This window comes from Lathamus discolor, chromosome 1 (assembly GCF_037157495.1).
Source record: "Lathamus discolor isolate bLatDis1 chromosome 1, bLatDis1.hap1, whole genome shotgun sequence".
Lineage (NCBI taxonomy): Eukaryota > Metazoa > Chordata > Aves > Psittaciformes > Psittacidae > Lathamus > Lathamus discolor.
The window spans coordinates 60,777,748-60,794,508 of NC_088884.1; the positions used below are offsets into that span (position 1 = coordinate 60,777,748).

Here is a 16,761-nt window from a genome sequence, read left to right on the forward strand (position 1 = left end):
CCTAGGATAAGGAAATTGAAGATTGAATGATTCTTCCAATTTTTTCTTATTTAAAAAAAAAAAAAAAAGGCACAGCATACTGTTGTGACCGCCTTGTGCTGCTGGCTGTCATCCTTAGCTTGCCCCTTAAAGAAACTAGGGTTTTGGGAAGAGGTGAGGCAGGAAATGAGAAGGATGCAATGTCTAGAGAAGCCCAGGAATGCAGAAGAGGCCTGAAGGAATGAAAAGGGATCTGGAAAACTCTGCTAGGAGCCCCAGCAGTCTTTGGACTTCAAGGTTTAGGGCTTAAGATAGAGGTATTTGGGACTCAGGTGTCAGTTTGAAATGAATCATTCCTAATGTCTCTCCTCAAATCAAGGTTAAGTGGCTAAAATTTAGCAGTTTAGGCTGTATTTATCTTGCTTTGTGTGTATGTACAAGTTGCAAAAAATACTCTGTCCCTCATAAAGTGTGTGTTACGTGGGTAGTATTTTTTTAAGTTAGTTTGCAGCAATCAGGATCTGTTTGAGATCAAAGTACAGTTATGGAATTGTACAAATGTCCTGAACATTGATTCAAGCCTTGCAAATATGCAACATTATCCCTAATGATCAAGAAGGGAGAGGGGTATTTTAGGCTATTTCAGGCTGGGCTGCAGAAACTACTTTTTTTCCACTGACTGGAACACAGGCTGGAGAAATAAACCATCTTTGTCTTAGGAACATTCAGCCTGTGCACGTGGGCAAAGGGAGAGGGAATTCCTCAGCCAGGAATGGTGTTGACAGCTCTATCAGTCTCCAGCTCATCAGTCAGAACTTTTTTGGACTCCTTACTTAAATGTGACTAAAGAAAACATGAACACAGATGGCGTGACTACTTTTGATAGATAGTAATGGGTGCTGGAGAATGGACATAAGAGGCATGCAGTGCTGCTCATGGAATGTATTTGCTCTTGTGGGAGAGTAAAAGGCACTTTCTGCCTACAAAGTACCTGAAAACATGAAGTGCCTGGGGATCTAAGGGGGGAGGTTTCCCTCATCACAAAGGGAAAGTGATGTCACACTTAGCAAATGGTAAGAATGACCTCTAGAAAGTAGTGAGATTTGTGTAATGGGACCAGAAGCTGTGGGCAAAAATAGTCTGTGCTCCTGGATGGAAGAGATCTTTTTATCTTACAGGAAGCAACTGGTTGAACTAAGCATCCCAGATCTTGCTGTCTGCTGCCATAACCTCAAAGAAGAGAAACCCTGGTTTCTGTTTCTAAGCAGCTGAAGCAAGAAGGTGCTGGTAGAAGACATGAATAGCCATGGTGCCAGTACTGCCCTGCTGGGCAGCAGATGCACCAGTGGCCCAGCTACTAGCTCCCCTGTTAGGGGCTAGTAGTGAACTGGCATCTCTCTGAGGGTCCGGGTGGAGTATGTTAGTGCTGTTGGGCCAGAGCTGCTGGTGATGCCTCAGAGGCGTGTGCAGGGGTCTGCTGAATATTTGGGTTCTCTCAGTTTCTGCCCTGGTGCTCTGAATTTCCTGTTTTGTCTTGCCCGTCGCAGGGGTGAGGACTGATGAAGGGACTGTCTTTAAGGCTAGAGCATCTTGTTGCTTTAAGGTGTTTTTCTGCTCAAAACCATTTAAAAACAATAAAAACAGAAGTAAGGTCAGTAAGCTTACATGTACTTTAATGCATCCAGCTGACACTAAATTGTACAGTGCTTCAAAGTGAGAAGGCACAAACTGTGAAAAAGATCTCATCTTAAACATTTCCAGAGTACAATGACCAGAATAGAAATCTGGCAGCTGTAGTGGGACACATCACAGCACTAAAGCACCATGTCTAGTGGTAAACACGAAAGATTCAGGCCACAATCATGCCTGTCACTGTTGATTCAGACCACAGTAGTGTCTGTCACTGTTAGGAGCAGCTTTCTGGAAGCTGTGTTAATATATGGCTGGATTTCTTCCTCTGGACATCACAAAATTGGAGTTCATGCTTATTTCTTGTAACAGAATGCTGTTGTCATATAAACTATAATGCTGTAATATAGAAAACTAGTGCTCTTATAGCAAACTAACAGGTAGCGCTGATTGAAAACCCAGTCAGGGATACAGCCCTTTGTGACTTGCCTAGTAAAGGCACATTTGCTTTAAACGAGTGCTGTTTTGTCAGCTTGTAACAGTAGAAGTAATTTTGCTAAAAATAAAATAAGGCTATAACTTTATTTACAAAATTCTTTGGGGGGAAAAGAATATCTTTTTGGCTGAGAACTGTTTACTTGGATTGCTTCTTGTCACGATTGTCTTTCCAGACATGATAGTTGAGTGCAGAAGCCAGGGTTAGCCAAGCTAAATAAGGAATCATCAAATAAGCTGCTGTTTTGTTGACTTTATACCAGGAAACAGTTGCAGCTGTTGCCGTACCAGTCGTGAGCAGGAGAGTCACCAACCCCTGAAACACAGGAAAATGGTCAGCGTTGGGTTTACTTGATGCGTTTTCTTGACTTGTGTGCCTCTTTCGCTCTGGCACTTGTTAATTCCTTCTCAGAAAACCAGCCAGCAACAAAAAAGAGAGACTTCTGCTGAATTATAAGTCAATTTGACTCATAAAACAATGCAACAGTCATAGCAAAGGGTGTTGCTGCTGGGAGCAAGAGAGGGAGAATAAAATCCCACTCCCCCATACCTTCTTTTTTTGTTACATTCATTACAAACCCAGTGTAACTTTGAGCAAGTCACTTAGCTAAGTAAACATGTCCAGTCTTTTCATGTCACAGATGCAGCCTGAAGAGATGTGGTGTGAATGAAGACTCATTTTCAGGGAGCAATGATTATAACATTAAACTTTCGACTCAGCACCTTGCCAGTGACTGCAGAAGTCTATGATTAAGAAACTTATTTTTCCACTTACCCATCCCATTTTCTGAGCTCTAAAAAATACTGGAGTCCATGACCAGTTTAATGCCAGCTGCCCTGCATACAGACCCAGAGGAATCACCGACTTCTTGTTGAAGCCCCCCACTTCCTTCCACACCAGGTAGGAGCCATATCTGGAGAAAGCAAATGGAGGCTATAACTCAGCACACCGGTTAGAAAGCAACCGCACGCTCTTGATCAAATGAAGCAACTTTAGTGCTAGGGTCGAGGTTGATTTGAAAAAGCAGACATCCAGGCACTACTTGGCAGAGTAACTGACAGCACAGGGTTGACCACCTGCTGTGGACAGCAATAGAGAGAGATTAATTCCCTATCCTGCCAGAGTACTCATTTCTAGGTGCAGAGCAGCAGATGACCTCCTGTGTTTCAGTCTTAAAAGAGAATGCCACACTGAAATGGAAGTCCAAGATGCAAGGCTAAAAGGTAAGTCTCTGAATAGTGAAGAAACTGTTAATTTTGGTACTGGGAAATGGTGCTTTAAAAAAGAATTTAAAAAAACCCAAACCCAACACAACCCATTGTTTAAGTGGATGAAATTAACACGAGAAGTAGGAACTGAGTGGCATCCCAAAGCACCGGTGAGGGTAGGGATGTATGGTGTTAGAGCAGGAGGAACCCTATAGCCACTTTTCAGAAGGAAGGTGAATGAAGATGGGGAGAACAAAGATTTTTAGGAGTTCTGTGGAAAGAATCAACCAGGAGGAGCACCCAGCACCCTTCCTGTCTGCAGGATCCCAGCTACTGAAAGATCTTCCAAAAACATTCTGAAGATTTTGAACAGATCTTCTTAATGCTACAGAAGATTGGTTTGCTGGAGGAGCCCAGAATGTAAGTTGCTAAAGACAGGAATTCTCAGGATCTGGGAGATTTACTAATGTAAGGTTTGGGTTTTTTTGCACTGAAGGAGCCTGATTAGAAGGAGCATTCATCACCTACAACTCTTTCACTCTTGTTTGATTTTTCCCTTTAGACAGCAGCTGGATTTCAATCCAGATGACTGCATAGCTATTCCAGGCGACCACAGTAGAATGCCCTGGATAAAATGCCATCATGCGGAATTACAGCCCTGTCTCACTAAGTGTAGACAGATACTATCCCGGCTGGATGTGAACTGGGCTGTACACGAGGCTGGACAGCAGGGGGCTCCTGTGTATCTCTGCTGGCAGCGGAGCAAAGATGGAGACCAACTTTTAAGTATTAAGGTTTTTAAGAGCAGACAAACATCCATAGGAGTAATTGCAAGAAGTTTGTCTTCATTTGTAGGTCATAAAAGAAGGATTTATTTTTTCCTGTTTAACCCGGTTAGTGACACAAGCTTGCTTCCTGGCCATAACTTTCACAGGGGCTCTGAAATCACAGCAGTTTGATTGCAGAGTGTTAAAAAAAGGAAAGGGGGGGCAGGGTAAGGTAAAAAACATCAAGACCCGAATCTGTTCCTAAGTGATTTACAGAGCCACAGTGTGGGCTTAGAGTTGTTCATAATCTAAATTCAGACCAATATCACAATGTACAAATCTAAAGTTGAATGTCGAGGAGGGCATGTAAGCTTATTAAACCCTGCTTTTAGTTACTTCTTGCTTTTAATGTATTCAAGGGATTCTAAAGGAACCGGATGTCTTGATCAGTCAAGGAATGCATGCACATGATGGATTACAGAAGAAAAGGTGTCATAGTAAGTATGATCTTTTCACTGATGGACATAATCAGGACCATCCACTTCAGAATATACTGATTCTGATAGTATCAAAGTAAGTGATAAACTGTCACAACTTGAAGGAATGGCTTCACAGGAAAGCCACTCAGCCCTAGTCCCTTTGTGATCAAGGCATTCTTTAACTCTCAGGACGATAATGATCTGATTCAAATGCTAGTAACTCTTGGAATATACAAGAGTAGAACAGCACTTTTTAGAAGTACACACTGCAAACGGAGAAAGCAAAGAGAATACTGATGGGAAAGGAGGGACGGTACATGAAGCTATAAAAATGACAAAGCTTCTCTGGAAAGCAAATGAAACCAAATGAGCAAATGTGTGAGAGCCAATTTAGCATTCAGATACAGTTTCAGACACTGCATCATTGCTGTATTTTGCAACAAGTAGTGTGGTATTTAAGATAACCTGCAGGATGACTTATGCAATGTTCACTTGGAAAAGATCTGAAACTTCATATAGTTAAGCCAGTGCTATATACACACCACTTAAAATGTACTGTTGTGATGGACGAAATTAATGGGAGAGGGGAGGGATTAAGCCATAAAAGGCATATTGCAACCTAAAAACTATTACTATTGCATTAGCAACAAGGTGTATTTGATAGCTAGGAAAAAGCATGATTAATCTTCCCATGTAGCTAGTTCTTAATGACCAATTGCAGGAGAAAGACAAAGCATCCCTTTGTGCTTGGGGGCTGCACTGACCTCTGCTGAGGCTCTAGGAGCAGGGTGCACCCTCTCCTCTGTGGCACAGCTCACCAGAGTTAACATAAAAGCATGCATTGTTGGGTGGACAGCTTCTGAAGCAGTCTGTGAGGAGTATCAAAACTGCCCAGTCTCCTGAGACACCCTACCTCTATAAATATTTTTACCACATCTTATTAAAAGTAACAGCTGCCAAAATACAGTATTATTAAACTTTTAAGGACCCTTTGGGGATGGTATTTAGCCATGTCATTCCTTGTTCATTTGACATTGTTAAATAAGGAGTCAGTAGATGTTTCAAACGTTTAGAGTTTAACACATATGTTTTGATTTTGGTTTCTTTTAATTGAGCTCTGTTAGAACAGTTCTATCCTAATTCCCTCCCTCCCCCCCTTTTTTAGTATAATTTTCCTGAAACTCCTGAAGGACATGCATAGAACTCCCAGTGCTGCCTTACTCCATCACTGACAGCTTGGCAGATATTCCCCTCAGGATGAATGAGGAAAGCAAGTTAATGGCAGCTTTTCAAACTCCTGCTTTTGATGTGGATACTTGTGCATACAAGATGTCCTATCAAACCCACACACAACTCCCCAGGCATGTCTCTACCTGTTAAACAGGCAGCTTGACACAGTTTCTTATGAACATACTGCCACAGGAACACAATCATAATTCTCTGGTGCAGCATTATGCAATAAGCAACTTTGAGATCAGTTAAATGCCTGAATACAACGTGAAAAACATACCCCATTGATGTATAGATAGCTCCCCAAACAGGAGCAAACACCCAGTTAGGTGGGCACCAGGATGGCTTCTGTAGAGATTCATACCACACTGGCAATTTCTTTTTGGTTAGAGTGCTTCCTAAGAATCCTGCTGCAGGGGGCAGGAGTGTGAAACCCACGGCGGGGGCCCAGGCTGACACGACTTCCATCGAGACAGTGAATCTGGAACAAACACAAACACGAACATGTGGACTGGCAGAGCGATCTTAAAATACCACTACAAAACACGTCCATTTCTAGCAGATTTAAAAACATGCACATGTATGTGAGCTGCAGCCTGAGCTTGTCACTGGGAAGGACTGCAACTGAAATGAATGGATCTTGTACCAGGTCCACTGGACAATACTCACCCACATAAAGGAACCTATTACTTGGTGGGGGGAAGCAAGGCCTTTACTTCCCTCTCAGCTTCGTGCAGTATGATTACTGAATTTTACCTGCATAAATATCTTCACCCAGTTTGATATCATATGAACTACACTTGGGGGAAAAAAATTACTAAGAATTCCTGTGTATTCCTGTATTCACCAAAAAGCCTATTCACTCAATGAGATCGTACCGTCTAGAGTAAGAAAATAGTGTGTGCTTTCCTGTGCTCAACCAAAATAATTGTATCTGCTGTGTTTCATTTTTAGCCTCAAAAAGGTGCTGAGGATGTTCAACGGCTGGTAAAAGTGATGTGGATTAGTAGCAGACACTTGAGAAGCTGACTGAAAATAAACACCAGAGAGGACAAGGAGAAGATAAGTACTTAAATGATGTTTTGCTAAACAAGGAAGGAGATGTCTGGTGGAATCATCCAACCAGTTGCAGCAATCTTAGCTGCCAAGCCCATAAAGTGTGCTGGATTCAACTTGCCCACAGAAATAAAACCAAATCATGCCTTGCTCTGGTAGGCCATGCTGGTTTAGAGTACAGGCAGCAGTAAAAAAGTAAGCACGGAAACAGGAATAAGCTTCATTGCAGATTTTCTGGCCAAAAGCCAAATGCTACAGAAAAGCAGTGTTTAGCTTGCTAAAATATACACAGATTAGAGGCATGATAAAAAAGGGCAGAACCAAAATGCAATGCATTATTTTTTCAAGTATACAGTAGGCAAATACACCCAATTCCTGTTCGTGTGTCCTGCGGGAGGGGGAGAGATTGCAGCAGTGGGGAGAGGGCAACTGTGGAAGTCCCAAGAGAGAAAACAAAAGTTTTAGAACAACCAGCACTTCACAGGCTCATCAAAGAAAAGTGCTGTAATGACCTGGCTGTTCTCTTGGCCTACATTTAAAAGTTTTTATTGCTGTAGTTCTGACTGTTGGGATGAGGAGGCAGGGAGTAAGAAGAGGAAATCCCCCTTGTAACAGGTGTCCTTAAACCGAAAGGAAATGGCTCACAGATGAGGTTGCACTGTCACAGTTCTGCTGCTGCAGCGGATTTCTGTTTGGAGAACAGGTATAAGCTTGGCCAGCAATTGCACTATTTTTTTGTCCCTGTACTCAGGGGCCTGCCCATACAGTTATGCAGATTTAATGAAGAGATTTCAGGGGCTGGGACCACAAGCCTGATGGGCTTTAGATGGGCTTGTTCAGCCTGGAAGAGAGAAGGCTCCGGGGAGATCTTACAAGAGTCTTTCAGTACCTAAAGGCACCGACAAGAAACCTAGGAAGGGACTTTTTACAAGGGCATGTAGTGACAGGACAAGGGGGAATGGCTTTAAACTGTCAGATGGTATATTTAGATTAGACATTAGGAAGAAATTCTTCACTATGAGGGTAGTGAGGCACTGGAACAGGTTGTCCAGAAAAGTTGTGGCTGCCTCATCCCTGGCAGTGTTCAAGGCCAGGTTGCTTTGAGCAACCTGGTCTAGTGGAAGCTGTCCTTGCCCATGGCAGGGGGTTGGAACTGGATGATCTTCAAGGTCCCTTCCAGCCCATTCTGTAATTCTATTGCACGGGACCATGAAAAATCCTGGTGATAGAAGCAAAGCAGAATTTTGAGGCAAAACAGCATGGAGGGACTGGTAAAGCATGCAGGATTAAAAGGCTTGCAAGGAGTAAGCAAGAAAGCATGTGTAGGGTGCTGGGCTGTGAGCATGCCTTAGGGGACAGTTGTGGGAGGGCAAGGAATAGGAATGCACACAAAAAAGGCAGCAGACAAAGCAGGACAACAGTCAAAGTCAAAAACAGAACAAAAGAACAAACAAGTAAAAAAATAAAAAAGCTAAGTAGGGAAAAAGCTCATTGCTGTTGTTACTGCTGCCATATGGATTCTGCTTACTATTTACCAGGGAGCATCTTAAATGTTCTCCTTGCCTAGATCTGTAGTGCTACTCTCCTGAGGGAGCAGGCTGTCAACTGTGGCACACACTACTTGTCACCTGTATTGACAGCACGAAAGGCTCTGCTTTGACTAGGATGTGAAGGAATTGCTGTGTGCAGGAGCAACAAGATGCAGTGGGAAAAGAGCTCCAGCACAATAATTCTCTTTGGTTGCCTTCAGATAAGGAGGTTAAGTTAGAAATTTAAAGTTACTAAGATCTCATTAATTCCTAACCCTGTTGGTCTTGCTTTGCCTACAGGGAGAACACTAGGTTTGGTTCTCTACACATGCTGCGAAGTGCTGGTCGCCTGTGCAGCTCCAGCATAGCTGTCAAACGCCAGTATAATTTTTAAAGTGATAAGCAAGGACCCAAAGGGATTTATGCTTTATTTGGCTGTAACAATACCAGGGTGGCTTCCTGCAGGCATTAAGCAACTGCACTTTGTCAGTGGTTCTGTCAGCTTCTCCCTAGGGAAGGGTCTGAAAGTGTTCTGCAAGCTGGAAGTGCTAAATGCTATCAAATTGGAAAAGTACTGCTCTGCTGCAGTTACTGGTGAATAAATGATGTTGCTACATTATTTATTTTTGCAGGACAAAACCCATAGTCTGTCTGTCTGCATGTCAGAGGAACAACACTGAAATAATTCTTAAGCAACAAGAGAAAGAAAATCAGGCAGGCAAACAGCAATGGGGAAGGCACAAAGAACTGGGGAAGGTGCAGCCATGCATGAGGAAAGGGGAAGAAATAGAAGAGATTGAACGTACTGGCTGGAATTGCGTGTTGATGTCCCACTCTTTTGATTACTCTTACTACTAATTATATACTGTGTTTTCCAACAGTATTTTTCATTACTTCCCAAGCTCTCTTCTTCCAAAATACTGTCTCTTGCATAATACCAATGAGATAGAGAAAAGAAAGAACATGCAGCAAGATCAGAACATGCCTGTAGGGTAGACCACAGTTGTCCATCAGCAGTGGCAGTTGATTATTTTAATCCACAAGAAATTAAATACTGATGTCAATTTCCCATAAAAAGCAGTAGCTAACTCAGGGAGCAGCACTAGTTGATTGTGGAAGAAGCCATGTCCATATTGCTCTGCTTACCTGGTGTAGGTCTTTAAAAAGAGCGTAAGTAAAAGGCAAAGATGCACTGGAGAACCTGTGCACTCAGCCAGTGCCGCAGTGTGCGTTTGGTTAGCTATGCAGCATGGATCTCTGTGAAAGTAATCACAGAGTATATAAAGAATTATCAGCCCTTATCCTCTTAGAGTACAGCTGATAACCCCAAAATTACTTGGTGATAACTTACACAGCACAGGTTTGCTAACACAGCCCCTCTGGCAGCAGGCGAATTACACAACCTAGAAATAATTGCTATTTTCTCAATCATATCTCAGCTCTACTTCAGGGCAAGATCTGGTTATGCAATATTCTGGCACCCTGATTTTCATCCTGAAGAAACCCCCATGTCTGTGGTGGTACCTGCAGTGTGTGCCCAGCAGAAGATACTGCCTCTGAGAATAACCACAGTTAGAAATCTTTCCTTCCACACACACTTGTTTATTTCTGTTTCCACTTCTTATCTCTGCCTTGCAACACTTTGTTCATCATCCTGCCCATTTTCTGTTTAGCCGTACTCTGAGTTCAGGCAGTTTAAGCAGTGTAGTGAGGACTGCAGCAGGCCAGTTTGTGTTACAAACATGTCAAAACAGTTTTTCTAGGTACTCAAAACATCTGACTTGCCCAAAGCTGTTTCCAGCTACATAAAGGAACAGGAGAAATAAAGGTGGGTGACAACAATGGTGCAACTTGCTGCTCAATGGGCTTCTATTTTTTTCCAGGTCATTCCTCTATGGTGGTGTAACGTGCAGAAAAACAGAAGCTTTCAGTGCCCTCCTCTTCGTAGGATGGGGTGTGCTATAGGTGGGAATAGATATATCACGACAGAGGTGCTGGTTTTTTTTCAGCCTGATGAAAAATGACCTAAAACATTTCTTGGCTTTGAGCAGGTCCCAAAGGCAGTGGGTCCCCTGCCCTTCTCCAGGTGCTCCCAAAGGAGAGCTCAGTCAGCAGGAAGAAAGAAGGACCTGCTCTAGTGTGATGTGTCCCTGCCCATGGCAGGGGGTTAGAACTAGGTGATTTTTAATGTCTCTTTCAACCTAAACCATTTTATGATTCTATGACAACTAGTTTAATTGCATATGGTTAACATGAGCCAGCAGCATGTGCTTGCAGCCCAGAAAGCCAACAGTATCCTGGGCTGCATCAAAAGGAGCATGACCAGCAGGTCGAAGGAGGTGATCCTGCCTCTCTATTCTGCTCTCATGAGACCTCACTTGGAGTACTGTGTGCAGTTCTGGTGTCCTCAACATAAAAAGGACATGGAACTGCTGGAACAAGTCCAGAGGAGGGCCACGAGGATGATCAGGGGACTGGAGCACCTCCCATATGAAGACAGGCTGAGAAAGCTGGGGCTATTCAGCCTGGAGAAGAGAAGGCTGCGTGGAGACCTCACAGCAGCCTTCCTGTATCTGAAGGGGGGCTTATAAGGATGCTGGGGAGGGACCCTTCATTAAGGGACTGCAGTGATAGGACAAGGGGTAACGGATTAAAACTTAAACAGGGGAAGTTTAGATTGGATATAAGGAAGAAGTTCTTTACTGTAAGGGTGGTGAGGCACTGGAATGGGTTGCCCAAAGAAGTTGTGAATGCTCCATCGCTCCATCCTTGTGCAACTTAGTACTAGCTGCCCAGTCACAGTGGGCTTAAATTATAACTACCACATTAAAAACACAAAGGAAATTCTCTCAGCAGCACTAAATCAGCCACATGGTTATGGGTTTTCCAGTCCCTGCTGGTTTGAGGTAGATTGACAAAGCTGTGAGGATACTGTTGAAGGGAGAGGGTGTCCCCAAGGCAGATAGATACTTTCCCTCTTACCCTCTGCAGTATCTTTTTTTTTTTGAGGGCAGATAAGGTTCTACTCAGATCTGAGAGGCAGCATGCAACATTCCCATGGGGAAAAGGCCTCTTCCTGAGATACAGCTAGCTGAAGAATTAAGGGGTACATACTTATTCATATTAATAGGCAATTTATGTGTGCTGTGGCTTTAACTCCAGGGGAACCACAACACTAAATCCAAAGTTTGGATCAGTCTGGGAGATAGAATATGGCTACCACAAAAAAAAAGCAGTCTTATCTTTGTTATCTAATCTTGAGTAATAGAGACACTTAAAACAGTATAATTTAAATATAAATATCTAGCAAGTTTATGTTTATAATATATAACTGAAAATAAAGAATATGGTATTTCTTTATGGATCTAATGCAAGGTGCACTCATCAGGTCTAGAGACAGCTCTCGCTGCCCAGGCTCCATTTCTTTTAAAACAGTGTAGCACAAGCTGGACAAACAGATCTATGACTTGTTGAAGGTTCACCTACTGAGAACTGAAATGTATGCTACAGCAAAAGCTTCCCAGCTGATAATTCGCCAATTACTGCTCAGTCTCTTCTAATCTCTCCCTGTGTATGTTTGTATAAAATCCTCTGCACACAATGTAAAGAGAAAGCATCCCTTTGACTACCTCCCTTCCAGACAGCTACCCAGTGTCCTGCTGTAGGCTATTACTATCATCAGTATTACTAACATTATAATTATCATTATCATTATTCATCCATCCACTTAGTGCTATAGAATCATAAAACAGTTGGCTGGAAGGGACCCTGAAGTTCATTGGGTTCTAACCTTCCTTCCAGGAGCAGAGACACCTTCCACTAGACCAGGTTGCTCTAAGCCCCATCCAACCTGTCCTTGAATGCTTCCAGGGATGAGGCAGTCACAGCTTCTCTGGGCAACCACTACACCTATTTTTGAAAAGGCTGGTTCTCCTATATTCTGGATATTTCCAGTGAAAGTGCGGCCTAGGCCTGACTCTTCAGCTTGCTTTAACAAGTTAAAATGTCACAAGCGCCACATCCAAGGGATGCTTTAGTAGCAAGAGGACGTTCATGAGGCGTTACTACTGGTAAGTCTCAAGTGCTCTACAAGCAGTCTGCTCCCTTTACAGTGAACCAGAGACAAACGGTGCCCTCGGTAACAGCCGAGGTTAGTTCCCAAGCTGCAGTGGGGGCCAGTGGTTTGCAGGAACTGGTCTCTGCCCTGGTCTTTGCTTCTGAACGCAGCAGATGCGAAGGTCACCCCTGTGACTCTCCCCAGGGCCTGACGGGCATCTGGTGGCACAAACTCTAATCTGGTGGCCTAGGCAGAAGAGGCACCCCTGCTGCCAGGGCTTACAAGGGAGCTGGCTGTAAAGGTGCCTGAAGCTCCAGCACACCCACTCAACACAATGAGTGCAGTCGTTACCCTCAGTTCTCCCTGAGGTGCCACCTCCACTGGCCCATGTGGTAACTTGCCATCCAGCATCTCAGTTTGACTTAGCACAAGCGGTATTGCTGCTTGCACTGTTGGTAGAGGCAGGCAGAGTGGGATGTAGTGATACAGGTGATATGTATATCCCATATTGCTGCCCGCATAGTTCAGCTAACCTGAAAAAGTCAATGGCTTTTCCAGCTCTTGTACCTGGAGGCTTACAAAAATGGAGAGAATCCTCTTACAAAGCAGCACAGAACAGAGATTAGGAAAGTGAGTAAATTTGCTCACCGGGATCCTTCTGAATGGATCTGAATAAAAACTCAACAGAACTTCTTGCTATTCTGACCCATTTTCCTTCTCCCAAGTTACACTACTACAGTCTCTGTTACTGAATTGCCCCATGAGGTATGACTCCCAGCTAGACACTGTTTCATAACTTTAAGTTATGAAAAGTCCTTGCACAACTGCAACTTCGGCATGGCAACTTTCACCTTTTTTTTTTAATGATCTTGCCATTGAATGCTCGAATTAGTAACATTTTGTGCTGATTTATAAGCATTACTTGTAAACTCAGAAGGAAAAAAACCCTTTCGCCCTTCAAAAGATGTCAAATTAAAAGCAAATTACAGAGACCCTTGAAAGAAAACACCGTCAGGGTGAGAGCGGCCTGAACCGATGGCCGCCGGGCTGCCCAGGGGGCAGGTGGGCCGTGTGAGGAGGCAGAGAAGCAGGACTCCCAAGGGTCCGGGCAGCGGGCTCACGCACCGCCTCTGAGCGGCCGGCTGCACAGCGGCACGCTACCAGGCAGCTCCGCCGGCAGAGCCGCGACGGGCCGTGCCCGTGGGGTCCCGCCGGCCTCCGAGCCCGAGCCCCACACGCGGCTCTCGCTCTCTCTCTCGCTCTCTCTCCTCCCCGTCCAGCCCCACCGCCAGGGCCGACGTTACCTCCGCTCCCGCGCTGCCGCCGCCGGCCGCTCCTCCTTCGCCGTGAGGCGGCGGCGCCCCTCCCACCGGCTGAGCCCGCCTCGAGGAGCGGCCTCCCCCCGCGCAGGGCGGGAGGAGCGGCGGGGGTAGCGTGGTGTGGTGCGGCGCAGGCCAGGCCTAGGGCGGCGAGCGCCGGGGCGGGCTCCCCCCGTCTCTCCCATTGCTCTCTCCCGGCGCCCGGCGGGAGGGCGGTTGCCGGCGGGGGCCGCCCGGTTCCCGTGGCAACGCGGGGCGCGGCGGCGCAGGCGGGCGGGCGGAGGCCATGGGCAGCTGGGCCGCGGCGACATGGCGGCTTGGTGGCTGCAGAGGGCGCGGCGGCCTCCGCGGCGTACCGCGGCGGCGGGGCAGCTCCCGCCCCGGCGGTGGGGACCGGGCGGCGACCCTGAGCGACCTGCTGCAGAGCTCGGTGGGGGGCGAGGAGCCGGGCGCGGCGGCGGCGAGGCGGGAGCGGCGTTCCCCCCGGGAGGGCACGGTGCTGCTCTTCCCCGGGCAGGGCAGCCAGTTGGTGGGGATGGGCCGCGGGCTGCTGCAGTACCCCGGCGTGCGGGACATGTACAGCCTGGCCGAGAAGGTGCTGGGCTACGACCTGCTCTCCCTCTGCCTGGAGGGGCCGCAGGACGAGCTGGACCGCACCCGGCACTGCCAGCCCGCCGTGTTCGTCGCCTCCCTGGCCGCCGTGGAGAAGCTCAACCACCAGCGGCCTGAAGTGAGGGAGCGGCAGGGCGGAGGGGGGGGGGGTGATGTCGGGCCCCATCGCGGGTAGGCCGGGGCCTGGTCGCGGCGGCCCCCGGGTTGCAGTGGGACGCGGGGCGGGCCCGGCAGCCCCCGCGGGAGCCGGCTGATGTGTGGCCTCGGGTCTGTCTCCGTGCAGGTGGTGGCGAACTGCGTGGCGGCGGCAGGGTACAGCGTGGGGGAGTTCGCGGCGCTGGTCTTCGCTGGAGCCATGGGCTTTGCCGAAGGTGCCCGGGGAATGTGCTGAGCCCCCATAAGGGTGTCCCCTCTGCCCTGTGCTTTTCCCGAAGCGACACACTGTGTCCCTCGCGCTTTTGGCTTTGGTTTTTAATTAGAGGCTATGTCTTACTTTCTACGTCCACCGTTCACTCTGTGTAATACAGCATTAAAAGCGTTGACGTTTCACAAGAGTAAACAGCCGCCCTTTCTTGCGCCGCAGATGCAAGGCGGTGTCGGCTTCTCGGGGCTCCTGTTCACCGAGCATCTCTCTTTCTCTCCTTAGCGCTGTACGCGGTCAAAGTGCGCGCCGAAGCCATGCAAAAGGCGTCGGAAGCCGTCCCCAGCGGAATGCTCTCGGTTATCGGTCGGCGAGAGGCAAATTACAAATTTGCCTGCTTGGAAGCCCGTAAACACTGCGAGTCGCTGGGTATAGAAAACCCCGTGTGTGAGATTGCAAACTATTTGTTTCCAGACAGCAGAGTCATTGCAGGACACTTACAGGTATTGCTTCAGAATAACTATCCCTTCAGCTGAGTTTAACATTTCTCTTATTTTACTTAAACCTTTCGCTTTGTGCATCTGCGTGGAAGTTATGTACGGCCTTAGTTTGCCCTCAGTTGTCGGATAGGGAGAGGAATCCCTTTGCCACAATGAGGTGGTTCTTGTGGGGTGAACTGGGTAAACCTTTTGGATGATGGAGCTAGGCTTTTTTCAGTGATATCCAGTGATAGGACAAGGGGCAATGGGTGTAAACTGGAGCATAGGAAGTTCCACGTTAACATCAGGAAGAACTTCTTTACTGTAAGAGTGACAGAGCACTGGAACAGGTTGCCCAGAGGGGTTGTGGAGTCTCCTACACTGGAGATATTCAAGGCCTGCCTGGACAAGTTCCTGTGTGATGTACTGTAGGCTACCCTGCTCTTGCAGGGGGGTTGGACTAGATGATCTTTTGAGGTCCCTTCCAACCCTTGGGATTCTGTGATTCTGTGAACCTTTGTTGTGCCAGACTCTCACTTCTCTCTCTCTCTTATAGGCTTTGGAGTTTTTGCAGGAGAATGCCCGAAAATATTATTTTACACGTACAAAAATGCTTCCGGTCAGTGGGGCTTTTCATACCAGACTTATGGAACCAGCGGCAGAGCCACTGGCTGAAGCCCTAAACTCGATTGAGATTGAGAAACCGCTGGTCTGTGTCTATTCCAATGTTGATGGCAAAAAGTACATGCACTCAAAGCACATTCGGAAGCTGTTAGTGAAGCAGGTGGTTTCACCTGTTTTGTGGGAGCAGACCATGCATGCTGTATATGAAAGACAGCAAGGAACAGAATTCCCTTACACATATGAAGTGGGGCCTGGGAAACAACTAGGAGCTGTTCTCAAAAAGTGTAATTTAAAGGCCTGGAAACAATATAACCATGTAGATGCTCTGGAAGATGAGGAAGCAGCAAAGACCTAAGTAGCCTCTTGAGAAAAAAGTCCATGCAACTTGTTTTTTTCTACCTAAATTTTAATAAGCATAAACTTACTGTGCTCCCGGAAGAGGAAGTCTTACACGTTTGTAGCTTCCCGTGATGAAAAGAGCACTGTGCATGTAATCCAGATGAACGTTTTCCTTTCTTTGTGTGCCTCAGGTGTGGAAGGGGAGAGCAAAGTCTGGCTCTTCCATCTGTGTCGGGACCGCAGAACTGCCAATAAAGATGCCAGACAGTCGCCTGTTTGGCCTCAATCCTGCAAGCAGCTTTCCCTTCTCTTTTTCCTGTTTAACTGGGAGGGGAGGGGGGTGGTGCTGGAATAGATTCAAGTTGAATGTAGCTTTGTCTGTGTACTGTATCTTGTATCCGCATGGAAACAAGGTAGAGCCAGGCTGTTGGCTCTGGGTTGCTGAGGGCTTTGGGCTGGGCTTGAGGGTGCCTTGAGAGGAGCCAACTGGTTGTTACAGCTTTTGGTACATTGATGTTCCTGTTTCTTACCTCACTTGGTTTGCAGGACTCTTATCCTTGTAAAATTCTTGCCAGGCAGACGATGTTATGAGGAACA

The 16,761-nt window shown here is 46.5% G+C and overlaps 2 protein-coding genes across 2 annotated transcripts; one reads left to right on the forward strand and one right to left on the reverse strand.

Moving 5' to 3' along the window:
* Positions 1-1,635: 1,635 nt before the first annotated feature.
* Positions 1,636-14,296, reverse strand: TSPO (translocator protein). Its single transcript, XM_065673202.1, has 4 exons — positions 13,735-14,296; positions 6,069-6,269; positions 2,879-3,017; positions 1,636-2,419 (listed from the first exon to the last, which is right to left on the reverse strand). The coding sequence occupies exons 1-4, from the start codon at positions 14,058-14,060 to the stop codon at positions 2,243-2,245; spliced, it is 843 nt and encodes a 280-aa protein (XP_065529274.1). The 5' UTR covers positions 14,061-14,296; the 3' UTR covers positions 1,636-2,242.
* MCAT (malonyl-CoA-acyl carrier protein transacylase) lies at positions 13,816-16,458 on the forward strand. The gene is made up of 4 exons (XM_065673188.1): positions 13,816-14,479; positions 14,645-14,732; positions 15,008-15,225; positions 15,758-16,458. Exons 1-4 carry the CDS (start codon positions 14,036-14,038, stop codon positions 16,178-16,180), a joined length of 1,173 nt encoding a protein of 390 aa, XP_065529260.1. The 5' UTR covers positions 13,816-14,035; the 3' UTR covers positions 16,181-16,458.
* Positions 16,459-16,761: the final 303 nt, after the last annotated feature.